This window comes from Mustela putorius, unplaced genomic scaffold, assembly GCF_011764305.1.
Source record: "Mustela putorius furo isolate JIRA1106 unplaced genomic scaffold, ASM1176430v1.1 tig00003845_pilon_pilon_pilon, whole genome shotgun sequence".
NCBI classification, from domain to species: domain Eukaryota; kingdom Metazoa; phylum Chordata; class Mammalia; order Carnivora; family Mustelidae; genus Mustela; species Mustela putorius.
Genome location: NW_025421998.1, coordinates 59,749,309 through 59,776,982, shown reverse-complemented (window position 1 = coordinate 59,776,982; position 27,674 = coordinate 59,749,309). Strand labels below are relative to the sequence as shown.

The 27,674-nt window shown below is 41.7% G+C and overlaps 1 protein-coding gene and 1 long non-coding RNA gene across 4 annotated transcripts in view; one reads left to right on the top strand and one right to left on the bottom strand.

Moving 5' to 3' along the window:
* Positions 1 to 27,341, top strand: part of CPVL (carboxypeptidase vitellogenic like) — a 129,008-nt gene extending 101,667 nt beyond the window's left edge. For 2 of the 3 annotated variants that reach the window (XM_004762557.3, XM_004762558.3), the window contains exons 12-13: positions 1,025 to 1,207; positions 27,075 to 27,341. In XM_004762557.3, the coding sequence (XP_004762614.1) occupies positions 1,025 to 1,207; positions 27,075 to 27,179 (288 nt within the window). In that variant the 3' untranslated portion in view covers positions 27,180 to 27,341. The remainder of the gene's footprint in view (positions 1 to 1,024; positions 1,208 to 27,074) is intronic. The other variant, XM_045062829.1, reaches the window with a different exon arrangement.
* LOC106006843 lies at positions 9,506 to 27,079 on the bottom strand. The gene is made up of 2 exons (XR_001181136.2): positions 24,961 to 27,079; positions 9,506 to 14,569 (listed from the first exon to the last, which is right to left on the bottom strand). It is a non-coding gene; the product is annotated as an uncharacterized LOC106006843 (long non-coding RNA).
* Positions 27,342 to 27,674: the final 333 nt, after the last annotated feature.

Here is a 27,674-nt window from a genome sequence, read left to right as displayed (position 1 = left end):
GGATTTCTGTTCCGTAGTTTATTTAACCCCTTCACTATGGAACTTTTGGACTGTGTTTCAGTTTTTCATTATAAGACCCAATGAATACGACTATATATATTGGGGGGGGCTTATTTTCATAAAATTCATTCCACAACCTGGAGTTATTGGGACAGAGAGTCTCCACATTTTCGAATCTTCTTGTTAAAAATGGATCATTGCTTTCCTGAAGAGTAGTGCCATTTTTACATTTCATTAGCACGGGGTGGTATCTGAATTCTTTCCCAAGCCAGCTGAATATTGCTTTATTGGTTTTGGAGAAAAGACACGAGTTGCTTCAGTGTTGTTTCTCGTATACTATCCACCATCTTTGCAAAAAAATAAAAATTATATTCTAGGAAGAAGAGACATTCCTCATTGTTGATAAGTGGCTATCGTGTCTAAGAAAAGGAGGCCTTATAAGGGGCATGGCAGACCCAGTTGCCTCCAACAAGGAACAAATCTGAGGCACCTGCTTCTCTCCATCTGCCTCAAAAAATTGTAGTTGCCACGATAAAAAACGAGTGTGGAAGGGAGAATCGTATGGATTAGCAGCTCCTGAGAGAATGCCCAGCCCACCAGCTCGAAAGCCGAGTTAATGAAATGCAGTCTCCACGCAAATCCGATGGTATAGTGTTCCTCAGTTCCGCTAAGAGGTTACCACAGTCCTCTTCTTGAACATAGCTGTACCTCGAAGTGATATCCCTGGATAATACAGTACAAATGCTTTTGTAACTGAGAGAAGACTTTATGCAGGTTCCTAGGAAGGTTCGAACTTCTGGAAGAATTGCAATGGCTGAGCCAAGGCTTGTGCTGATTTCAGATTGTTGGTGTGGCCAACTGGAGGAAAATGACCCCACTCACCTGCTGGGCTGACCTCTCTGAGCACAGAATCAGAAAGCCTCCCATTACCTTTTCTCTCGTGCACACACTGTCCATACCCAGATACACATGGTGGCTTCACTTGCTGAGTCCCACATTTGCCCACACCTCGATTTCGTTTCAGGTTCTGATCTACAATGGCCAGCTGGACATCATCGTGGCAGCTTCCCTGACAGAGCGCTCTCTGATGGCCATGAAGTGGAAGGGGTCCCAGAAATACAAGCAGGCAGAGAGAAAAGTTTGGAAGATTCTTAAATCCGATAATGAAGTGGCTGGTTATGTGCGGCAGGTGGATGACTTCTTTCAGGTCTGGAGACACTTTGGGGCCTGTAGGTTTTGGGGTGGGGGGTGGATGGTGGGGTTGAAACAAAAGCTTGAACACCAGGAAGGCATGGCTAGCCCTACGCAGGGTCACACAACAGCCCAAGGGTGTCTTCTGTGGCTCTCCTCTCCACAGGGCAGAGTGCCTGAGTTCATTAAAGTACACAGTGCTTCATGGGAACCAAAACAAAAGTTTAGATATTATTCAAGAGACAAGGTAACAATCAAAAAGATAATACTCATCCCAAAAGACAAATCATTAATGAGAGAGTTAGTCTATTTGGGAACAGAAGGGAGCTTGAACAAATAACATGAGTTAGATTCAGTGTAATCTCTCCTGGCAAATCTGTGCTCCCATTGGGTCTCACGCATGAAGCCCCAGGACAAAATCTGTGCATCTGATGCCCCTAGTGTAACCTCCACTTCAGGGCTCAGATGTTGCTCCTAGCCATGCCTGTCCACTGTGCCTCCAGTCTGCAGGTCTCAGTCCTTCATTCAAGGGTCTTCAGGCCTTCATTGGTGACTACATGATGATTACACCATTTACCTCCAGAAAGTTCTTGGAGAAATCAAGAATGGTTTTGCATAGTTAGTCAGGAGGAGAGATTTAAGTCTTTGGACCTGAATATTTTTTCCTGCAGTTTTTTATTGGAGGAAACATTGGGAACTCAGTTCTGTAGTTTTGAGTATTTGGAATTACAGCATTCCAAATGCTCGAGCTTTTCATTAGGCAAATCCATGCTCCAAATAACAATTGATCTCAGAGGCATGCTACCTTGAAAGTACTTTGCTTTGGCAAAATAAATGAGAGTTCACAACAAATTCCTTAAAGGTCACTGAGTTGTGATATGCATTACTCACTTATGTTAGAAGAAAGGATGGATCAAGCAGAAATTATGGGTAGTCTAATGTATATAGGGACCCTTCCATCCCCCCCCAACCCCACCCATCATTCTAACCATGTAATAACATATACAAAATTTAAATATTGTGCAACGTTAACTACCTTGGACAAAGGAAACAGTTGAGAGACATAGTTCTGGGCTCAAGTAAAGGGAAACTCTATGTTGGAAAACTTATAATGTTATAGTTTCTAAATTGAGATAAATTATACCAACGAATTAAAAACTGGTGCCACAACAAACTAAATGAGTCAGAGCAGAAACAGTTCTGGCAGGACGCATGTGAGGTTTGAAAATAAGGCTGGGGCAGGATGGAGACAGGAGTGTCTGTTGAACTGCAGAGAGATCTGGAGAGGAGATGGTGAGTGTTGTGTCCACCCTGGGTCTTCTGTAAACGACCCAAGCAGTCTTGGATTGAGTACCAACTTGGGAATCACAATAACTGGTTAACTCTAAAGACTGATTCCAAATGATTGAAATTCCTGGACAAATGGAGCCTCTTCATTTGCAGAAGATATCCTGGACTTCATTTTTGGTATTTATTTGTGTGTTTTTAAGTAATACAAGTTATATATATATATATACATATATGTACACATATATGTTTGTGTGTGTGTATATATATATATATACACACATAGAACAGAGAATATATATATGTATATATATAGAGAGAGAGAATATATATACACATACATATATAGAGAACATATGTGTATATGCTCTCTGTTCATTATTAAATGTATTGATTAATATAAAATATATATTGTATATATAATATATACTTAATATGATTTTTCTATTCTCCTTTTACATCCATTCTTTATTTATTTTGTCATTAAATGCATACAGCTATAGAAGTTACACTTTCCTGGCAAATTAAGTCAACATTATTCTCAGGAAGTATCCCTCTTTAAGTCTAGTAATGTTTCTTGTCCTAAAGTCTGTTTTGTTGATAGTACTATAACAATGCCAACTTCTTTTTTTTTTTTTTAAGATTTTATTTATTTATTTGACAGACAAAGATCACAAGTAGACAGAGAGGCAGGCAGAGAGGAGGAAGCAGGCTCCCCACTGAGCAGAGAGCCCAATGCGGGGCTCAATCCTAGGACCCTGAGATCATGACCTGAGCCGAAGGCAGAGGCTTAGCCCACTGAGCCACCCAGGCACCCCACGAACTTCCTTTTTGATTAATGTTTCCCTGGGACATCTTTTTCAACTCTTTGTTTTCAATTTTTCTGTATCCTTATATAGAAATATGTGTCTCTTTTAAGTAGCATTTAATTGGGTTTTGTATATATTTAATAGAGCCTGACAATATTTTTTTTAAATGGAATAGTCCATTTACATTTAGTGTAATTACTGATATATTGTGTTTAAATCTACTGCTTTACTATTTGTTTCTTACTCAGCTTACTTTTTTGTATTTCTCTTTTCTTTATTGTATCCTTTTGTATTACTCAAGTGTTTTATATCATTTTTGGGTTTTATTCCCTCTGGAAACCTGTTAGGCTATATACTCTTTTAATCTTGTTTAATGATTATACTCAAGGGTAAATTATAAATTCTGGACTTAATCCTAATATAAATTAGAATTTTACCACTTTCCACAGAAATGCAAGAACCTTAGATCTTCCTTACAAATTCTCCTGGTTTTGTGTTATCATTAAAAACAAAACAAGGGGTGCCTGGTGGCTCAGTGGGTTAAGCCTCTGCCTTCAGCTCAGGCATGATCTCAGGGTTCTGGGATGGAGCCCTGCATTGGGCTTTCTGCTCAGCAGGGAGCCTGCTTCCCCCTCTCCCTCTGCCTGCCTCTTTGCCTACTTGTGATCTCTGTCAAATATATAAATAAAATCTTAAAAAAAAAAATCTACACACTCTTCGAACACCACACAATGTTACCTGCATCATGTTACACAGCCAGTATCATTGTGACTTACCCATAAACTGATCCATTCGATCCCCCTTCAGCCTCTTTCCCATTTCCATGCTTCCAACTGGAATTATTTTTCTTTGCTTAAAAAAAACAAACAAACAAACAAAAAAAAAAAACCCTATTTTAGTAAAGTTGTATTGGCAACAGTTTCTGGTTTTATTTGTCTGAAAATGTATTTGTGTTGCCTTTAATTGAGAAGTACATTTTTTGTGGAATTGAAGTTTAGCTGGGAAGTTATTGTCTTTTCAGTTTTCTGTCTTTGCCTCGGGTCATGATCCCAGGGTCCTGGGATGGAGCGCACCCTCAGGCTCCCTGCTCAGCGGGGAGCGGGGAGCGTGCTTCTCCCTCTCCTCCCTGCTTGTGCACTCTGTTCCCTGCACTGCCTCAAATAATATCTTAAAAGAAAGAAAAAAGAACAGCAGTCTGTGATACCCTTATAGGATTATTGAGGGAATTCAACAAGTTAATTAGCAGAGAACAGTTCCTCATCATAGTAAACATTTGTTATTATTACCCCGAAGTGCATATAAAAATAGATATAATAAAAGGAAAATTATAAATCATCAAGATCAGGGAAAATTATTAAAAATCAAGCCTTCAGGGAATTTTAAGTATTAATGTTTAGGCTATTAAGGCTAATATAAGGTTAATAGGAGGCTATTAACATGAATGCTGAGCTGCCAGGAGCAATGGACATGTCACTTGTCCCCTGTCTGCTGCACAGCTTTGTGATGACAATACCACCAGGCACATGAGCATATCCTCTGGGTTCTCGATGGCTGTGTCTGCCGCCTGTTACTTTATGTCCCCCAGGCCAGCCTTGCAAACCACTCCAGTGCCCCGCACCACACCTGTATCTCGCTGGGCTCGGAGCATAGAACCTCTAGCTGGGGAGGCTGGGCTGTGGCTGCAGGGACAGCACACACTACCAACGTGGGGAGAAGGGATTGGCTGCCACCCCAAAACTTGGGACGAATACCACACTAAGCCTGCTATCTCTTCTTGTGAATGCAAAACACACTGAGAGATGAAATGGCCCTCGACCGGCTGCCAAAAAATGGTAACAAATGCAGCAAGGCCCACATGTGTTTGTGACGAGGAGTGTTTTACCACACACCAAGGGATCTGTGTTTTATGTAGGGGACATTAAAATGTTGGCAGAGCTCCTGCCCACTTACGCCTCAGCGTAGGCTCGGGGGTGGCATGTGGAGATGGGGAATTATGGAGGAAAAAGAGCACCAGTGCTAAGAAAGGCATTCTCTGTGCGCCTCGGATTGAGAATCCTGTCCAAAGGTACAGCGTCTGATAACGAAAAAACCGAACCTTAGCCACGAACTTGCCTTTCAGCACTGGACACTCAAAACAGAAATGTGAATATGTCTGCCAAAAAAAGAGAGTTCACTCTCTGCCTAACTCCACAGCTCTTAATTTAAAAATCAAAACCAGTGTAGACCCGTCTCCGAGTGGTTACCTAAAGTGTCCATTCAAAAGAATGACAGCTGTCCCTGGGGAGCAACAGGGTCGAGAGAGGGAGCCTCTCTCTCCACATATTCCCTGTCAGCTGACGCCTTGGGAAAACCCAAAGGCAGCTCCAACCCGTCTGTGGAGATCTGCTGAAGGAGGGCTACGTGTTGCCTCTTGCTGGTTCTGGCCTAGAAGGCCATGTGCCTTTGCGATCTCTACCATTCTAAGAATTAGACACTGCCTTACTACATCACCCAGGCAAGTAGCCTTTGCTCCGTTTGTTCATCTATAAAATGCAGGGTTTGGACTGAGTTATCTGTAAGATATCTAAGAGAGATCTGAAATATTTATTTTTCATTAATGCCCAGAAGGTCTCAGTTAGCAAGCAAGATCAAACAGCTTAGTGACTTTCTGCATAGTGGGATGCGCGCGCGTGTGTGTGTGTGTGTGTGTATTGACTTAATAGCATTATGGTGCAGATCCAAGTTCTCATCCTCTTCCTCCTTGGCCGGTGATAACCCAGGGTCAACACTGTCAGGACCAACCTGTTCCTCCTTTTGGGGTCTTTCTCTATCCTTCTCTGAAAATCAGTCACTTTCTAGAGCTTAGTAGGTTAGGTGGGGAGGCCAGGTTCATCCAAAGAAGTTATGGCTTTGTCTGGGGATTTCTGATACTAATAAAAGGGCAGATGCTGAAATTAACTAAAATGAACAGAGCAAACATGGTGAGCCATGTCTCATAATGGGAGCCTGAAGAGCAGAGCACCAACAGACTGCACAGCCTGCTGGTTTCCAGTCTGGAGCCAGGAGAGAGACTGGGAAGGGTCATGGGCCGTTGATGGTAGGCCAAGGGTGTGTGCTCCATTGGGTAAGCAGTGGGAGGCAGGCCACTGAATGTTTTTTTTCCCCCAATTTTTTTTATTGTAAAATACATGTAACATGAAGGTTATCATCCTGACCATTTTTTAAATTTAGTTAATTAACTAATTAATTTTTTAAAGTAGGCCACATGCGCAAAGTGGAGCTTGAACTCACAAGCCTGAGATCAAGAGTAGAGAATGTTCTACCAACTGAGCAGCCAGGGGCCCCTAACCGTAACCATTTCAAAGTGTGTCATTCAGTGGCATTAAATACATCCATAATACTGGGGCACGATCACCACCGTCCGTCTCCATAGCTCTGTTCATCTTTTAAACTGAACCTATGGCCATTGACCACTAGCAGTGTTCCCCCGCCCCAGTCCCTAGCAACTGCTGTTCTACTCATTCTGCTTTCTCTTTCTATGGACTTGACTGCTCTAAGTGTCTTGGATAGATGGAAGCATACAGTGTCACCATGGAACATGTTTGTGCACCTTTTTGAAGCTGGTCTTTTGGAGGTTTAAAATGGCAGTGGTAGGATGAATTCAGGTTGGAGAGAGGTCAAGGAAGGGGATCCCAGGGAATAGGGAGTCCTGGTAGGAGCTTTCTTGGAAGGAGGTTCTCCACCTAAATCCTGAGTCCACCTTCATGATGCTCATCTCTGAGCTCCTGGAATAGGGGTTGGGGTGGGGGGATAAGCTTTGGAATGCCCAAGCTATGAGGACCGATTGCTGTTTGAGAACTGGTGGGTACTGTGGAGGCACACTGACTTAAAAGCTAAGTGTCCACAGGGAGAGCCTGGCATGCTAGTATCATACAGCACTCTCCGTGGTCAGCCACAGGAAGCCCCTCCAGCCTCCTCCTGAAGCACAATCCCTGAGCCATGATTCCACCTTGACCCTGACCTGGGCTTAGCTTGTGGGGCCCTCAGGCTGGTGGTCTGCCACACTCTCCTCAAGGGCTTCTCCCTGAGTTTCCAACAGGAACAAGACCTTCCACAAGCGGTTATGTACAGAGAAACCAAAGGCAAGCAGCCCCCCACCCTCCGAGCTTCACTGTTTTGAAGAGTTGTGACCAGGAGAAGGCAACCTGGTGTCAAGACCAGAGTATAGACTCCAGCTAGACACATCCGGTGTGAATTTCCGTTTTGGCTGTGGGCTGCTCCTGGTTCTGCAAACCCTGAGCGAGGAGGGTGTCAGGAGGGCCCGTGCTAATGGGGGCTATACCAGTTCTTCAGCATTTGTCAGCTCTCAGACCTGCCACACACTTTTTCTCCACGGTTATGGAACACTAATGATAACCCCCGTAAATTATGTGATTATATTTCCTAATTTATAAATGAGCAAAGAGAAGTTTTGCCTGAGCTCCCGGCTTCAGGCTTCAAATAGTCATCATACCTGAGATTTGACAACACAAATCTCGATCTTTCCCCTGAGCCATCGTGCCTCTCAGGACCTATGAGGACAGTGAGGTGGGAAGGGTTAGGATACTTCGTTGGCCAGACTAGGCTACATGTGTGCCCTGGGCTGTGTGTGGCGCTGGTGACAGAGGTGGGCGTGGCCAGCACATTTGGCAGTACATCCAGTCCACACAGAAAAGACTGTTTCCTAAAGGAAAGCAGAGTGCTTTCAAGAGGCAGGAGGACAGGGAAAGCGTGGTGTGCAGACAGAAAGCAGTAACAGCCCCAGCTTCCTAAGTGTGCTTTCCTAAAACTAACATTCACTTTTGTTTCTCTAACTTCCCACAACTAGAAAATAGAGAAAGGAATAACCACAGTCCCCGGAGGACAAAGGAAGGTCAGGCTGAGATTTGTATGTTTCCACGGATAATCCACAGAGGGAATGACAGAGAGCTGGCCACCTGCCTCTTTTGGAGTTCCTGCTGACTTTTTTTTTCTTCTTATTTTTAGAATTTTAAACAGCTTAGGGAGCATTCTGAACTAGTTCTGAAGGAACTAACAGTTCCAGAAAGGTCTTCATTGAGTCCTTGATTGCACTGGCAAAATCAGAGTAAGCAAAGAGCAACAAATGGATTTTTGCATTCGCCTAGTGAGATGAATGTAAAACAATATTTAATGCAGGAAAGTAACTGTTAAACAGATTTGAGATGATGATTCCCAAATACACCTGATTCCCTGGGAAAATGTTTTGGCTTTGTTATAGAGATTGTTACACTGAATCTTCACCTCTCTTCCAGCTCTGTTGCTTTATACGAAGAGAGATAACCTGATTCATAGCTTCTTTGTCTCCATCACCTTTATCTGGGGATAGTTCTCTCTGTGTATGGGAATTGAGATGTGAGCAGAAAGCCAGAATATAGCAGTCACATCATCATCATCATAAGGATGACTTCTCTATCATCAGAGAGCTCCATGGTAGTCACAGACTGAGTTCTCCAGAAGCAGGATCCAGGTCAAGTTTGGGGTGCAAGGTGTTTATTAGGGATCAACATGTGTGAATAGACTGGGGAAGAAACAGAATAGACAGAAGAGGGAATCAAACGCTGAGGCAGGCCTGAAAAAGCTCAGCCAACCCGGCAGAGAACTCTGGAGAAACTCTTCTTCCATCAGCGTCCCTCATTGAGCCAAAATGTCCAGATCTTTAAGTGCCACCTCATTCAGTCATCACATGCAGGCTGCCCCAAGAAGGGCATCATCTTGGAGAAAGGCTGTTCTCTGTAGCTGAGGCAGCCCCCGGAGCTCCTGACAGCTGGACAAGTCCATCCTTGATCTGACAAGTCCATCAGATCCCCCTTCAAGGATGGGGATCTGATGGTACCTCTCTGTCTACCATAAAGGCCACCCAGATAATGCAGTTGGGAGCTATCAGGGTTGGCGTGGTGGGGGGTGAGAGCAGGGGCTGGTGGTTTGCCTAACACCACATAAGATTTCGTATCACTCGCTCTTTGCTGGCATAATATAAGCTTCCCCCTAAGCTCTCAATGAAATTATGTCTTCTGTCTGCATTAGAAAGATGGATCCAGCCTTGCTTTTTAATTCATATAAGATTCCAAGATGGAAACAGCAGAGTTTTCAGGAGAAAGAATGAAGAATTATCAGTAAATATTTCCCCCTTTCAGTTATATATTAACAGAATAATAATAGATCACTCCAAAACTCAGTGGCTTGACACAACAACAGTTTATTATTTCTCATCATATGTGGGTGGAATGGGCTTAACTCAGTGATTGTTCTGACTCACATGAGCTACATGAAGGCCATCCATGCAGCTGCATTCCGTGGGGAATATGGCAAAAGCTAGGACATCCGAGGTGGCCTTCTCTTCTCCAGTGCTCTCTCCATATGGCCGCAAACCATTCGGTGTCTTGGTCTGGGCTATGAAGCATGGCAGCTGGTCTCCCAAATTGAGAAGCAAAAGATGTCAGTCCTTTTAAGACCCAGGTTCAAAAGTCCCAGAATATTATTTCCATTGCATTCTTTTGGTCAAAGCCAATCACAGAGGAAGTTCACATTCCTCTTAATGGGAAGAATGGCAAAGAATTTGGTACCATTGTTAAACTTGCTACATTTTCCTAAAACAGTGTATCTATCTCCAAATATTCTTACTTTATTTGTCTGAGATAGGACCTGAGCATTAGGATATAAGCTTATTAGGGAATTCTAATATGCATCCTATTTGGAGGAACCCAAAATTATGATTTCTTTTGCCCCTTTGTTGATGCCAAAATGGCTTTGGCTTCTAGGAACCCCATGTGGCTTATGTTTGGATAAACTTTCATTCTGATCCCTAAAGGCTGCTCTAAATCCTGACCTATTTTACTTCCTCCCAGGCCAACCAGAAACTTGAGAACATAGTTTCACTCTTAACAAACCAGCCATTGATCTGAAACATCACTTTTAGAAAAGTGTCCTCTAGTCAATAGTATCTACTGGTGGGGCTCTTATTCTGTAAAATCCTCAGCCAAAACCTTAAGCTAAATCTTAGACCTCAGTCTCTGCTGTGCATTGTTGGTTTACAAGTGGTCTTTGTTCTCTTGAAACACTGATAGACCATTGGTAATGCAGACTCCTAGAAAAACGCTTGTTATTTACTCAAAAGATTAGCTTCCTTTTCCCAGCTGACTTCTGTGCTGTACTGAAATAATGTGGTCCTCCCGGGCAAAGTCTTTAGATAGTAGCGTGTCTTATGCTACTTTTCGGAAGTGATACAGCTAGATCCAGGAAGGTCTGCTATAAACATCATCCAGATCCATTCTCAGCGAAGACGGTGTCCACAAGCCATCTTGAATTTGTTTCTGGATATCAATTAATGATCAAATATTATGATAGATTGATATAATTAATATCATGTCGGCAAAAAAAAAATGCAGCTGTTTTACTGAGGAGTAACCTTAGTATTTTCATTAGGTGATTATTGGGTTCTTAAAAAAGAGTTCTTAACCTAGGGCAAGGGTCTGTGGATAGTATTCAGGGGGTCAGTGAACTTGGGGGGAAAATGCATTTTATTTTCACTAACCTCAAACTTAAATAGCTTTTCCTTCTGTTATGAATTTTTAAATTTAGCATTTCCTCCCATTATGAATGTAGGCCACAAACCACAGCTGCCTTAGCGGTATCTTTGACTCTGTCACCAATAGAAAGCAGAGATACTTTGATATCAAATACAAATGCCGTTGCAAATACCTTGAAACAGCATCACCATCACTGTTACTTTGAAATTACAGTAGTTCTCAAACCCACTGGTTGTTCTTATTGAATGTGTTTATAGAAAAGTACATATATTTTTATATCCAACTTTATTTTTTATGACTTTGTTAATTTCAATATAATGGGTTCATTTATAATCTGTAATATGTATATATAAATATATAAAATGTATTTTAAAACATTTTTCTGAGAAGTATCCATGGGTTACAGAAGACGCCGTAGGGGTCCACAGCACCAAAAAGACCAAGAGCCTGTGCATTAGACAATTTGAATTATTGAAAATAATTTCTAGATCCTCCCCAACCCAAACCATAGACCGCCTTTAGCCTTTGGGGACCCCAGATTGAAAAGTTACAAATTTAGCTATCAAGTAGACTTGAATTTTCTCTCTAGTCTTATTACCTTGGCAATTCTAGCTCCTCCTCTCACCATCCTCAAGCAACGGAGTGTTGAGATTAAAAGACCGGATACTGTGCCAGACACTGCTCCAGTACTGGCTAGCTGTGTGACCTTGGGGAAGTCACTTGGCTTCTCCAAGAGGTTCTTCATCCGTGAAGTGGGGATAACATTAATACCTCTCTCTCTCATGAAGGGATTAGTTATTAGGATTCATTGAGATTATGGGTATCCGTGTATTACTTGACATTCTACGCGGCACCTACTAAGCATGGAAGAAATATTTATTGCTGCTGCCTCTCTTAGCATTCATCTGTTTCCATAGTTTAAGATGTACTCCTCCTGTCTAACAGGATCCTTAATAGATACTATGTTTTTAGGTTAGGCCTCAACTAAATATTATTTATCAGAAAGGCCTAGAACTACAGCAATTGTTTCCAGTTGTAACTTCATAACAAAAAAACTGTCTTGGTGAAAGGCGGAGGAAACAGAGAGCAAGGGGACATGTTCCACATTTTGCTACATGGTGGTCTAATAATAGTAAAGAAAAGTGGCTACATTGAGTAATGAGATGTTTCTAAAACATCAAGTCCCTTCTGGTTGATCAGTCATCTGAAACATCCCTGTTGACAACAAATGAAGCATCCAGCTTTTTTTGTTTTTGTCTTTTTTTTTTTTCCATTTACACTGAGCTTCTAATAACATATGGAAACAGGGAAGAAGAGGAATATAGGAGTTGAGAGTTAGAGAGTAAAAAACTATGCAGCAAAACAGAAACCCCAGTTGTTTGCCGAACTTTCTGCTCTTCTGCTGTCCAGCATGGAGATGTGGGTGTTTATTTTTGTTCCTAATATTTATTTTCTTATGCAGCAATCAGAGTCCCAAGGTTTAGATTCTGGCACTAGCCCTGTCTTCCTAGAGCTGCTTGCCAGGGGGGGACTTCCCATTTTTGCTTTTGTTTCCCTTTAATTGCTTCTCTGTATCCTCCCCACTTACTGTTTTAGACACATGGCCCATCTCATCAGTTCTGTGTTAGAAGAAAAGAGCATGACAGAGAACATGTTATATTTTTTTAAGATTCGTTTTTTAAAATTTTGTTAGCAACTATAAGAGGTTTCTCTCTCTCTCTCTTTTTTTTAGTTAAAAATTGAATAACCAAAAAGTATGTATAGTACTTGTATGAGATAAAACAAACAATGATAAATGAACCCCTTTGTACTCACCCCTTTCTCTCATTGCCCCTGGAGGCGAACCACTGAACTGGATTTTGTTTTTATCATCCTTTTTTTTTTTTCCTTAAGTAATAGTTTTACAGATATACATCTATATAAATATTTTACTTCTCATGTTTAATTTTCTATAAAAGGAATGATTCTGTATGGATTTTGTAATAACATGCTTTTGCCTCTGAGCAATGTTGAGATTTCATCCATGCTGATGGGTTCAGTTGTGCGGTTTCCTTTTTTGTTGCCATATAGTATTCCACTGCTTGATTCTGTCCCTCAGCCATTCCACCGCTGCTGGACATGTGGGTTGTTGCCAGTGTTTTGCTACCACAAATATTGCTTTTGTGAACATTCTTGCCTTCCTCGTACCCATGTCCAAGAGTTTGTCTAAGAATCATCCCTAGAAGTGGGACTGATGAGTTCATAGGGTTTGAGCATCTTCAGTTCCATCAGATCATGCCTAACTGTTTTCCAAACTGATTATAACCTTGCCAGTAATGTTTAAGAGATCAGAGTATTTCACTCTCTCACCAAATCTAGGACTTGCTTCTAGACTTTTTTCCCCGTGGAAAGGTGAAATTGAAGGGGAGGCTTAATGTCCTTTCCCATGTTGGCCATTCGTGATTTGTCTTCTTTCCCTCTTGCTGTATTTCCCATCTTCTCTGGCTGGCCTCAGATGGAAAGACTGTAGCTTCCACACAAAGCAAGCAGGTGGGATGGACGTGTCATGTCTAAGTCTTAGCACTGATTTGGTTAGGCAGATGTGTTTTTCTTTCTGAACGTCCTGTGCTGAGGTTGGCTATCAAAATATCCGGCTTAGGGGCACCTGTGCGGCTCAGTCTGTTAAATGTCTGCCTTTGGCACCGTCATGATCCCAGGGTCATGTCCATGTTGGGATCCCCACTCAGTTGGAGTCTCTTTCTTCCTTTGCCTCTGCCCGCTCCTGCTCTCTATGTCTCAGTCTCTCTCTTTTTCTCTTAATTAATTAATTAAAAAAATTTTTTTTAAATATCCAGCTGAAAAAAAACAGGGAATTTAGTCCTCAGCACCTTTTCAGTTCAACTCACCAACAGTGGCTCAGTATAAAGAAGCAACTACTAAAACAGATTTCAGTTTATGCCTTGGATTGTAGTCAAGCCCTAGACCTAGATCAGGAGAATCTGAATCTTTCCACAACACAACACAGGGACCCTCAACTTCCATCATTTTCCCACCAAAACAGCAAGGAAGTCAAGTTATTTAGCCAGGTGCTTTGCTGTGTGTCTTACCAGAAAATTAAGAAGAAGAAGAATTGGTAACTATTATTCACATCTGCTTTCTAAATCCTTCTCAGTGGGCTGATTTTATTCATTTCCTAGTGCTTGACAAAGAAACCACAAAGAACTACTTAAAGAGAAAAATACTGATTTTATATAAAGCAATAAAAAAAAATACAGCATTTTGAGGAAATTTTTAAAAAGAGGCTCCCCTACTTTATACATTCTAAAATGGGACTGTTTTTGCTTTTGTGATGTTTTAAGAAAAGTCCCAGGTTTTAGAAGATGCTATTCAAGAATGCTCTGTGTTTTAAGTTGTTGTGGTTTAAACTACTTCCTTTGACAATAGCTGGTCTTAACAAGTCCCCTTACTCTCCAATCTACTCTTCTCTCGGTGCTTTTGCCAAAACACAAGTCTGATCATGTTTTCTTGTTCGAATTCTCTCACTGACTCCCTGCTACTTCCAGAATAAAGTCTTCATTCCTTATTAGGTCCTTTCTGCTCTTCTGGCTGCCCAGAAAACTCCCATTTACCTTCAGGGATTACAATGACCTCTAAAGGGGTACCTGACTGGCTGAGTCAGTAGAGTACGCCACTGTTGTTGGTCCTGAGTTCAAGGCCCACGTTGGGTGTAGAGATTACCTATAAATAAATAATAAATAAGTGAATAAATAAATCAAACTACCTCTAGGAAGCCCTTCTCCCAGAATACCTCATTCTGTGCATCTCTTTGTGCATGAACCACACTGGGGTTTCTCTTTCATTTAACTCTTTAATTGCTTTCCTCCCCTACTTGACACTGAGCTCCTTGAGGACAGGAATAACATCATTTATCTCTGTAGCAAACCCCCTTAGCACACTTCCCAACACTCAGTGAATGTCTGGTGAATGAAAATCAAATTGGCCCCCACCTTATACTGACACCCATCTGTGTGTGTGTGTGTGTGTGTGTGTGTGTGTGTTTTAAAACCAGTACCTGGGTGGCTCAGTGGGTTAAGTGGCCACTCTTGGTTTCAGCTCAGCTCATGATCTCAAGGTTGTGGATCAAGCCCCGGGGTCAGACATCATATTCAGCGGGAGTCTCCTTGTTCTTCTCCCTCTGCTCCTCCCCGCCTCTCGCAAATAAATAAATAAACAAATAAGATCTCTGAAAACAAAACAAAACTGCATTTCTCAAGGGATGCTGTGGTCGCTGACCCATCATACATACCAAAGTGTCTTCTAGGAAACAGACTAGGCGCGCTAAGATAATGAATAGTTCGAAGCAATTCCCTTCAAAGGAGAAAGGATGCATTGTTTGTGTCAGCTGAAGACGATTTCCTTCTGTGTTACGCAGGAGAAGAAAGGAGAAATATTCTGGGAAATAAATTTATGGGAGGAGTTGTAGAAGTTTCATTATCTCAGGGGCTGATTAGAATGTCCCCTCCTTCAAAAAAAAAATCGACTTTTTAGCATTGGGGATTCTTTTTCTTTAAAAAAAAAAAAAACCCACACAGCTTGCTTCCTGAAAACAAAGGAAATAATAAACAATGGCAACTCCCAATTTTACTCTGATTATTTGCCAAGAGTCCTCTTAGTTCATGTGGTTCTATTTCATTAGAGAGGGCTGATTAGCATAAAAAGAATGCTTCTAAATTAAGCTACCCAAATATGCACTTAGTTAATACTCAGAGAGCTAATTTATTGTATTATTTAAAATATAAATTGGATAGCAAATCTATTTACTGAGGTATAACAGCTAGGCAATGATGCATAATTTTCTCTTAGCTGTTGAGTGGTTTTTAATAATCTATTGAAATTTAACAGAGAACCATTTCATTATGGGAAGTGAATAAATACTAAGAAGACTAACATTTAAAGTATTATCCACACATGGAGAATAGGTTTTAAAAATTAATGATATTTGAGGAACAAAAAGGGAATTGGGGTTTGCTTTTTAAACAGTAACATTTTGTTGTTTTAATTTGAAGTGTAACCAGATCCACAAAATTGCTTGTGGAAATGTTAAACAGAGCCCAGAAATAAACAAGGTGGAGGGTGGAGTGGGGCAGAGAAAGGGGCAGCGTGAAGGAACAAAATAAAGTTGTCTTAAGATACTGCCCCATTGTCAACTGGACCACGGGTACTATTTTTGCTTTGGACAGTCTTTGGCTTGGTAGTGAAAACTGTGTGCCTTGTTTTATTTCAACCAATGGCATCATGAAAATGTTGTGCCCAACATGAAATGTTGGCATGTCCTATGTCCTCAGTTCCTGGAACCTGGGGACATTATCAGTTCTGGAGTTCCCTGAAGCTGTGGGTCAGGAACACAGTTGAATCTAGACCCCCTCTCTGGTTAGTAGCTGTCCCACGCAGACCAGCTTCGGAATGTCACAGGGGCTCTGATACAAACAGAAATATCCATGAATGTAGTGGTGTGGTCTTGAAACTCTTCCTGCCAATTACACTAGAATTTCTTTGGGGTAGGGGAGAGGCAGGAATGGAAGCAGGTAGCAGAAGCTTCTCATCTTTCTGCAAATATTTGATACCTGGCCCATCTGATTTCCTGAGCCAAAATTTCAGAGAGAGAGGTTTTGGATCTTATAATTTACTGATCTGAATAGATGTTTCTTTGATTTATTTTGGGAGAGAGAAAGAATGCTCTAATGTTTCCTCTTTCCCCAAGAGAGCCAAAATGTCAGAGAACCGGGGTTGGGATGGTAAACTGGCGTGGGGGGGGAGGGGAGACACTGATTTATAGTGTTTGCCAATTTCCGTGGTGTAAATACTCCCACCATGGCTGATTGCAAGCTACCAGCATGACACCACACTGAACGTGGAGTTGGGCAGCAATGTGCACAGTCCGCTCTCCTGGACCAGTTGCTGAGCTCCAGCACACAATGCTAGAGCCATTCCCCCACTGCTGTCTGCAGGAGGTAAAACTTGAGCAGGTTGGCCAGCTCTTGTCTCCCTGTTCCCCAGAAGACAATGACTCTAGGTCCTCACACTCCCAGCAGAGAGCATTTGCTGCTGTAACCCCTGCCCTCTCCTCCCAAAGAAAACTACAGACATATATTATACAGTTAAATATTGAGTTAAGAGTAATTAACAAACTGGATTTTGCTTTTTCTCTCTTTGTGGATTTTAAATATAAAGCTGGACATGGAGGAAGTAAAGTTTTGATTACTTCTTAACTGCATCAAATCCTGTGTTGCCAAGTGGGTTCTTAAAAGGGTGAAAAAGGCAGAACAGCTTTATGCCATTCTGCTAAGGCAAGTAAGGTCTTGCTTGCTTGACATTTCTGTGTGGGGAGACGGGGGTGTTTGGCATTGCAAGTGGTAAAAGCGGATGGAGGGAAAGAATGGGATGGATCATGGTGTTGGCAGGTTTAAGGGATAAAATTCACTGTAGACAGTTAAGTCAAGCATATTGACAGAAGTTTGAGCTCATATTCAATCTGCTTTCTTACTTTAATTGGACCTTTCCCGTGGGAAGGAAGAATTTATAGCATGGAAATAAAAAAAGAAGCCTGGAAGAGAAATAGTGTCCCTCGTAAACAATATAATTTTTCCTTCTAAAAAGTGTAGTACTATCTCTTATATTTATTAGTATTGTTGCTTCTGATCTTTCACAGCTCTTAAAGGGAAAAAATACTCCTTTGACAATAAAAAATGAAATAATAGTATGATGACTATTACTTGAGTGCTTAGTGTATGTCTATATGCATGTGGTGTGAGCTTATTATATATTTGTGAATTGAGTACCATCCAGTGGTTAATATGCATTTATCTCCTTGAATCCATACAGAAAGTTACTCTTTTTTTAAAGATTTTATTCATTTATTTGAGGGAGAGAATAAGAGAGAGAGAGAAAGCATGAGAGAGGAGAGGGTCGGAGGAAGAAGCAGACTCCCCACTGAGCAGGGATTCCCAAAGCAGAATTCGATCACAGGACTCCAGGATGGTGACCCCAGCTGAAGGCAGTTGCCCAACGAACTGAGCCACCCAGGCACCCCAGAAAGTTAAATATTCTTAGGGCAACAAACCATCCTAGATTGCCTGGCACTTTTTCAGCTTTAGCACTGAAAATCCTGTATCCAGGAATCCCTCAGCTCAGGGAAAACTGGGACAATTTGTCACCCTAATTCTTACCTTCAGATGAGAAAACAGAAGCAGTTAAGTCCCTTTGCCAAAGTCACAGAGCTGGACTCAAACCCAGACCTCCCAAATCCTGACTTCATGCTTTTGACCACCATGCCGAATCACTTCCTACTACTGTGCTTTTAGGTTTCCAACAGCAATAATGATCAAGGGAAGAGAAGGCTATAACTTTAGTCATTCATATCAACCTTGCTGAAATTAACATATAGATTCTTGGAATTAATTGAGAAAAATTTTCCATAACTTTTTCTTTTTTTAATCAGAGACATTCACAGAACGTTGAAACACCTAGCTGATTTGGTGAGATGAGGCTAAGAGATTTGATTGAAGGGTCTTCACCTCTCAGGCATTCATTTTGTATCTCTCTAAAAAGACGGTATATTATTTGATCAACAGATTTCTTCTAATTTAAAAGTTCCCTGATTGTCAGAAGTCTGTCATGTTGCACAGAAATGTCTGTGCTGTTGATTCTCATCCTTCTATTTTGTCTTTTCTTTTGGAGACATAATGCTTTTTCTTAAAACCAGTATGAGCTTATTGATGATACATTGTTTTATTATGTATCCTTTAATTTTATTCTTTATTTTAATTCTAGTAGAGTTAACATGCAGTGTTATATTAGTTTCAGGTGTACAATATAGTGTGATTCAACAATTTTATACAGTACTCAGTGCTCATCGTAAGTGTACTCTTTAACCGCCATCACATATTTCACCCATCCCACCACCCACCTCCCCTCAGGTAACCACCAGTTCGTTCTCAGTAGTTGCGAGTCTGTTTCTTGGTTTGTCTCTCTCTTTCGTTTTTTCCCCTTTATTCCTTTGTTTCGTTTCCTGAATTCCACCTATGAGTGAAATCATATGATATTTGTCTTTTTTTTTTTTAAGATTTTATTTATTTGAGAGGGAGGGAGAGAGAGAGAGCTTGAGAGGGGAGGTCAGAGGGAGAAGCAGACTCCCCATGGAGCTGGGAGCCCAATGTGGGACTCGATCCTGGGGACTCCAGGATCATGACCTGAGCCGAGGGCAGTTGCTCAACCAACTGAACCACACAGGCACCTGGTATTTGTCTTTTTGACTGGCCTATTTCACTTAAATTATATTCTCTAGGTCCATCTATGCTGTTGCAAATGGCAAGAGTCCATTGTTTCTGATGATGACTAATATTTCATTGTGTGTGTGTGTGTGTGTGTGTGTGCGTGTATGTGTGTGAGTGAAGTACACACACACACATCTCCTCTAGCCATTCATCTGTCGATGGACACGAACCACTTCCATAGTTTGGCTGTTGTAAACAGTGCGGCTCTAAACATCAGGGTAATATCTGTCCTTTTAGAAACTACAGCACACATACTGACTTAAGAAAGTTGACTTCAAGTTAGTACATTTATCATTTCCCAGATGTGTGAGTACCTGACAGTACAATTTATGCCACCTTTTGTGCAACTGTCGCCTTTTTTTAAAACTTCTCTGTGGTTCATACTCCACAAGATGTTATTATTATTATTTACATTCTTTTTATTTACACATGTAAATTCTCAATTGCTCTTCATTCTCCTCCTTATTTTTGTGTATCTGTAGGGATGATCATCCTTTTTTTTTTTTTTTAAGATTTTATTTATTTATTTGTCAGAGACAGAGGGAGAGAGAGCGAGTGAGCACAGGCAGGCAGAGGCAGAGGGAGAAGCAGGCTCCCTGCCGAGCAAGGATCCCGACGCGGGACTCGATCCCAGGACCCCGGGATCATGACCTGAGCCGAAGGCAGCTGCTTAACCAACTGAGCCACCCAGGCGTCCCATCCTTCTTTCTGAAGAACAATCTTCAAACGTTTCTTTACAGATCTGCTGGTATTCCTTTTTCCAGTTTTTTTCCCCCCCTTGAAATACCTTTATGCAGTCATTTATGTGGGAATCCTAGGTGGCAGCTACTTCCTTTTAGAACTCAAAGGATACAGCAGCACCTGGGTGACTCTGTAATTTGAGCATCCAACTCTTAGTTTCTGCTCAGGTCATGATCTCTGGGTCATGAGGTCGAGTCCCACATTGGGCTCCACACTCAGCATGGAGTCTGCTTGAGATTCTCTCCCACTGCCCCTCCCTCTGCTCTCTCTCCCTAATAGTTAAATAAGGAAAATTTAAAAAAAAAACAACACTCAAAAGATACAATTCCACTGTCTTCTAGCTTGCATTGTTTCTGTTACCTAGTCAGCTTTCTTGTTTCTTTTAAATTATTGAAAGTGCAGTTTCTTTTTCTGCCAACTTTTAGTATTTTCTTTCTGTCTCTGGTGTTAGCAGTATACCAAATTATGTGCCCAGATGTGGCTAGTTTTCTCTGGGTTTTTCCAGCTTAGGTCTATAGAACTTCTCAAAGCTGTGGCTTGACAACTTCTGTTGATTTGGGGGAGCTTTTAGTCATGATTTCTATATTTTACTATGTCTTTTGCACAATGCCTTCCTTATCTTCTAATTCTGGGACTCCAGTTAAACATAGTTAAATAGTTTGTCATCCCATGGATTTTTTTCTCTTTTCTGTGTTTTCCATAACATCTTAAATAATTTGTTCGTAGTTATTTTAATTTTTTTTAAGATTTCATTTATTATTTGACAGAGAGACACAGAGAGAGGGAACACAAGCAGAAGGAGTGGGAGAAGGAGAACCAGGCTTCCCGCCAAGCAGGGAGCTCAATGCAGGGCTTGATCCCAGGACCCCCGGGATCATGACCTGAACCAAAGGCAGATACTTAATGACTGAGCCACACAGGGGCCCCGATAGTTATTTTAAAACCTATACCAAATAACTCCAATATCTGGATCCCTGTGGTCTCTTTCTGTTGTCTGCTTTTTCCCTTGTTGTAGTCATTTGAGCTTATCTTTTGGCAACACTACTACATTTTACAGAATGCTGGGCAAAAATATAGGAAAATGATGCTATCTTCCTCCAAAAATGCTTTAATTTTTTCTGAAAGGCAGTTAACGTAGGGACAGATCAAGTGGCTTCAGTCCGGGGCTGACATGGTGATTTGGTCCTGGATTTCAGATTTGGGGAGGGTTAACCTGCTTCTGGTTTTCATTACTTCTAAGACCTTGTTTCCCATGGGTCTAAGAGAAAGCCTAAGGAGCCATGCCTCCTTGACAAGCCTGCGATTCCAGATTTTACCTTTGGTTTCTTCTGCATTTTCTTTTGTTTTTATTTTTTGGTCTCCCAAGCACTCTAAGCTCTGCTTAGCTGTTCATTCTTTTATCTGTCACTTTTTGCTGGACTTCTTGCCAAGCGAAGCTTAGAAATTGGTGAATTTCTCAAAGAGAGAAGGACAAAATGATCAGTTCACTTCTCTGTGATTCTCTTTTGTCCACACTCCTGGCCTCTCAGTTGGTTGCTTTCTGATACTTTCAAATAGCATTCCTTTTTTAAATTCAGCTTTTAGTGTTGCGGGGGTGGGAGGAGTGGTTTGACACATGCTGTTGCTGTTGAGTCAAAGGTGGAAATCCGAAATTATGATATTGTTGCAACTGATTAGGTAAGATGGTATATCTTGAAAGCCCTGAGGGAACTAACTGTCAGGTAGCACCAAAGCTACTTATTGATAACTCTAGGGATATGTCCCACCATGATGGCTACATTTTGGTCAGCTAAAGCACCTTTCCCCCTCCTGTTCAAGAATGCTTTGCTACACTAGAAGTGCACACTGGTAACTCTCAAGTTTTCCCTGACTATTTTGGGGAAGTTCAACCTTGATCAAAACCCAACTTTGGCTTTTGTAGGGGAAGGGGAGGTGGGGATGTTGTTGTTACTGATTTTTTTTTTTTAAATGGGTTGCCCCATTCTTTTTTAGGAGGTGGCTGCTAACAAGCTTTGGCTTATATTTTTATTCTCATTCCCAAGTACCTTTTGTTTTTTTAGTATATTCTTTATTTGAGTGCATATTTATTCCATTTCTATGTGTGCTCATTGTCTGAAAGCTAAAAGGTAAGATTTTATAAATATGAAATAAGATAAAAAATAATAAACTGACTTTAGTGTAAATCAGAAACTATAACAAGCAAGATTCTTTCCCTGTGTCTGCATCATCATAGAGTGAAAAACAAGAACTATAAACCTATCCCATATTGTCCACCTTCCAAACCTGCCTCTTTCCTTCTTTCTCTGTTAATAGCACCACCCCTTGCAAAGCTGCCAATGTCAGAAGGCTGAAATGGGGGGGATGTGTACATGTGCTGGGAGAACACTTGCGCTTTACCTTGCAGCTGATTAGTCCCTGATTTTATTGCTTCCACCCCAACATCCCTCTTCTCCTTCCCCTTCTCCCCATTTCTCCCAGACACCCACATCCTCTCTCACCTGAACAGCCGGCCTTCTAGTCACCTCCCTGCCTCAGTATCATTTCCTCCAAATCAGCCCCCTCATTGTACATAACGTCATCTTTCTAGGATGCACATCTGAGCATATCACTGCCCTGCTTGAAACCCTCTTGGATACGTCTAGAATAGGCAACTCCGCAGAGACAGAAAGCAGCCTCCTGACTGCCGGGGGCACGCAGGGAGAGGAGAATAGGAAGAGACTGCTAATGGATATAGGGTTCCTTTTGGGGTGATGGAAACATTCTGCAACGAGATAGTGGTGATGGTTGCACCACACTGTGATTGTATGAAATCCCACTGTTCAATTAAAAATGGTTAGAATGGTGATTTTAGGTTATGTGTATTTTAGCGCACACACACCCATCACCGCATCATATGGGGCATCGTATGGTCTCACTAGTAATCGTCTATTCAACCCTCCCTTTTCTTTCCTCTCTAACCCTCCATATGGGGAATGCTGTGCAGATTGTTGCTTGTTGTGGATGCTGTGTGGTTTTCACGCCCTGCTGCATTTGCAAGAGCATTTCCTCTGGGTGCCATGTGTCCCGACCCCACCCCACCCAGTACTGCTGCTGCTTCTCTAAGACCCCCACGAAGTCTCCCTGGACAAACCTACACCCACACTCCCAGTGTGAATTTCCTTCTCCATCTTGTCACTGCTAATGGCACCACTGGGAGACCCTTGCTGCCCAGGTCCTTGTTTCCAGTTCCAGGGAGGATTGTATCTTTTTTTTTTTTTTTAAGATTTTATTTATTTATTTGACAGAGATCACAAGTAGGCAGAGAGGCAGGTGGAGAGAGAGGAGAAAGGAAGAAGCAGGCTCCTCACTGAGCAGAGAGCCAATGCGGGGCTCGATCCCAGGACCCTGGGATCATGACCTGAGCTGAAGGCAGAGGCTTTAATCGACTGAGCCATCCAGGTGCCCCAGATTGTATCTTTTTCTAAAAAAAAATTAATAAATAAATAAAGTAGAATGAAGCTTTAAAGTGTTTGCATAACCCTTTTAAAATTCATGACACATCTGTGACCCTCTGGAACATCTGGAATGCATGAGTTTGGAGGTTTCAGCTCTCGTGTGGAAACATCCAACATACAGAGTTTCTGATGATGAGACCATTTCTATCCGGGGAGCCTTGAGATGAATCCTGTCACATTTAAATACAGAATCACAGACCTGTCACATTGTGTTATACACCTCTAAAAACCATGGAGTGGTTTGTGTCCTTGATTTGTGAGTGGTGAGCAGCTTGGCTATAAACAACAGGGTGGGTTTTTGTTGTTATTTTTCCCCCCACACTCACATATTTATTTGAGGTTAACATCGGTAAAATGCTGTCAATGTGCTAGGGGACATACTTTAGAATTTTGCTGTGTGTGCAAAAGACTTTGTTCCCAAATGAACTTTTCTTTCCAATCTTAATGACGCCATTCATGATGTCATTTGATCATTACATATGGCAGCTCAGAACCAGACTGGCGGTGATGCAGGTTACCGAGAAGGAAAATTGTAACACCCAACCTTATCACCTCTTCTTCACCACTTGATTACTGTGGTCCTAGAATGTGTGTGTGTGTGTGTGTGTGTGTGTGTATACCAAGAAAGCGGATGATCAAGAGAAAATAGACTAAGGTGAGGCCATGAGTAGAAGTCAAACAAATTTCTGTTTGTATTCTCCCATGATATAAATAGAGAATTGCCTGGTATGTCAAAGGATGGAAAAGGTTTTTCTGAACAGCAGTTGTCGGAGGGCAGTCTTTTCACCAATAGCATTAGCATCACCTTAGAATTGTTAGAAATGCAAGTTATCAGGCCCTGCCCTGGACCTTCAGTGCTGGAAGGTCTAGGGGTGAGACCCAGCATCTGTTCTAATGAGCTCAGGTGTTCTGATGCACATTCAAGTTTGAGAACCGCTGTTTTAAACAACTCCCTGAAACCAAGATTTCTTTTTTTTTTTAAAGATTCTATTTATGTATTTGACACAGAGAGAGATAGAGAGCAGAGGCAGAAGGAGAAGCAGGTTCCTGCTGAGCAGGGAGCCCAATGTGGGGCTCGATCCCAGGGTCCTGGGATCATGACCTGAGTCCAAGGCAGATGCTTCACTGACTGAGCCACCCAGGTGCCCCCTGAGATTTCTTAATGCTAACATAGGAATACAGTGTTTTAGGGTAATTTGATACAAGCATTTTGACCCTGGATTTTGAATAGGGATAACTGTTGAAAGAATAATGACAGTGGCTAATATTTGTTGAGTACCATCTAGGCGCTATGCCATATGTTCCATGGACATTATTCCATGAATTGCTCCCATAATTCCCAACTATCCCAAGAGGGTGATATTTTTTCTCTATTGTACAGTGAAGGCTCAGAGCAAGTAAGTGACTTGCCCAGGGTCATACAGCTTGCTGTGCCTCGAGTTGTGCTCCTGCGCTCTGAGTCTAGGCCCGGGCCATAAAGCACTATGTTACCCCCCCATTAGCTGCAGCTCTGGTCGGGGAGGCAGGATGACCGTTCGTTCGGCTCTTGGACTCAGCTTACCGCTGCTGTTCAGGAGCACTGCTGCCAGATTCATTTCCAGTGGAGGCAGCAGCTGGGTTTTGTCACAAACCCAACTTCCGTGAGTGTCCTCAGCTGAGCTGAAGTTGCACAGAATCACTCATCAGATTCCTGCCAGAGCCGGAGATTTGGATGGGAACCTACAGGAAGAGAATTGTAGCCTGGGATTGTGGGGGCAGCGAAAGTTCTTCTCTAGAGTCACATAAAGTGGCTGATATCACACATGTGTTTACTCTCAGCCTGTGGGTTTCCTGTCTACCATTTGCTTGTACGAAAATGGTAGATAGGCTCCACTGTCATGGCAGCAAGGCCCAAATGGCCATTGATGGCGTGCGGCATACACCAGGTGTTTCCAATTTTGTATGAGGGTTAAGTCCAATATCACATCTGTAATGGTGGTCCACTTCCCTCACTTGCCTCAGAGGGCTGTTGAGAGCCAGGCAAAATGTTCTATGACTAAGCCGGAAAGTTTGGTTCAAATGTAAAGAATTCTCATACAAATACTAGGATTTGAAAAAACAAAACAAAAAACACTGGTGTGTGCATCCAAAGCCAGGTCCCAGCTCATTCTCTGAGTAATAATTGTGTGACTTGGACAACCCTCCTAAGAGCTCCATATCACTCAGTCACCGAGGTTGGTATGAATGGAGCTCTCTGAAGTTAGTTGTGCAGTGTACAACTTGCGTAGCTGTGAGCTGCAAAGCAAAATTCACCTAATTGTCTTGATCCCACTTTCCTCACAGCAAGGTCATAAGATGCTGAGTGTTGGGGGTGGATTATTAATATATTAAATGCACTATGAAAATATATGTATACTTTTCTTCTGTCTCAGTTCCTTTCTGATCGAGGCAGGTAAAACTAGCTATGAAGGGCCTTGTTAAGGTGGCCTTTACCTGCTGATTTTGAGTTAGCAGCTAGAACTTACTGAATGTGATCCTTTTCCTGCCTATGTTCTCTCCCTTCATCCACTACTAACTCCTGCCCACTTTTCTGCATATGCCAGCGGACACAGCAGGCCATATCGCTGTCTCCTGCAGGGGTTCTGCCAACACCGTGTCAGACACCGTGTCAGTTCTTTCCCTTTCTATTTGGAACGTTTGTTGAAACCAGAGACTTTCTGAATACAGAGACTAGTCCCCTCCACAGCCCCCCCGACCCTTCCTCCGCATTTTCCACCCCCATCGGTAGGACACCAAGCACAAGAGTCTGAACTTACCTTAACTCTAGGTATTTCAGAATACTTTATATATCTTGTTAGGTGTCACAGGTACCACTGCTATCCAAACTCAGTAAGTGCGTTTCACTGTGTGTTAATTTTACAATTACAAAATCTGAGGGAAGTGGACTGATACCCATTTTTGACTTTAAAACGTGTCAAAAAAAAAAATAGGATGGATAGTGTGAGAAAATGAGTAAAGTGCGTGTTAATGAGAGAATCAAAGTCGTAAGTCTATGAAATTCTTTCAGATTTACTCTATGTTTGAATATTCTTCATCATAAAATGTTGGGAAAAGAGAATGTTCTAATTCTGTGCTACTCAAAAAAAATGGCCTTTTAAAAATTTGGGTGTCAAGGATTTCTTGTGTTTGTTTTTTTAATTTTTTGGAGCATCAAAATATCCCCTGTATTAATGGCCAAGACTAAGATGGCAGGTAGAGCTCAATGTAAGGGCCACGTGGCTCAGACAGAAGAGGAAGTTGGGTAGATTCCTCTCCCCAGTTGGGAGGCAGAGGTGGCCCCAGGTTAGGTCTTCACACCTCAGGGGCTCACCAGGTTAGAATAACAGACAGCACGTGCTAGCAGACAGCTCACTCCCAAAAGAAAAAAGACACTTTTCAAGTTCCATACGTGTGAAAGATGAACACAACTTTGTGTTAAGTTAAATAACCGCGCAACAATAAACCTCTCCTACCTTAAAGGGCCTATTATTAAAGCTATCAACACTTAGACAATCAGCGTATTCAAAGGCATGGATTGATAGGATATGTTCTATAGTTCATGGAAGCTCTAATAATACTTTAATCTGAACTAAAACTTTCCATTCATATAGAACATCCATTTCTCTAAAATTTTAACTTTTCTTTTTCTTCTCCAAGGTAATTGTTCGCGGTGGAGGACACATTTTACCCTATGACCAGCCTCTGAGAACTTTTGACATGATTAATCGATTCATTTTCAATAGAGGATGGGATCCTTATTGATGGATAAGCTGCTTTCCTAAAAGAAAAAACATTGCGGGGAGGGGGGGTGGTGTTAATCTTTGAGAAGAAAATTTTCAAAATGGAAACTGTCATAGAAATAAGAAAATTATCTTTTTATTGCTTTAAAATGTTTCTCATCAATAAAAATTATCCTTGAAACAAGGAAGGTTCTCCTTTGGGGAAGAGATGGTTCATGACCAAATTAACTTTAAGAAAATGCTACTCGTGCATCAGAATGACCTCTTAACTTAATGGATGGGGAGAATGGATTCTGAGACTCTGTTTCAGAGAGAAGCGGATACATGGAAGGTTGAGGTTTTGAATAGGAATTTTTGATTCCTTCTAAGTGCAAAGTGCAGTAAGTGAATAAAGTTATAACAGCACCTTGCTCTGTAAATAACAAAAGCTTTTTCATCGTATACACATCTAAGTGTTTGGTAAGTGTACTGGGTAAGAGCATCTAATTATCACAGGTGCGGCCATAAGAGTGGTGGG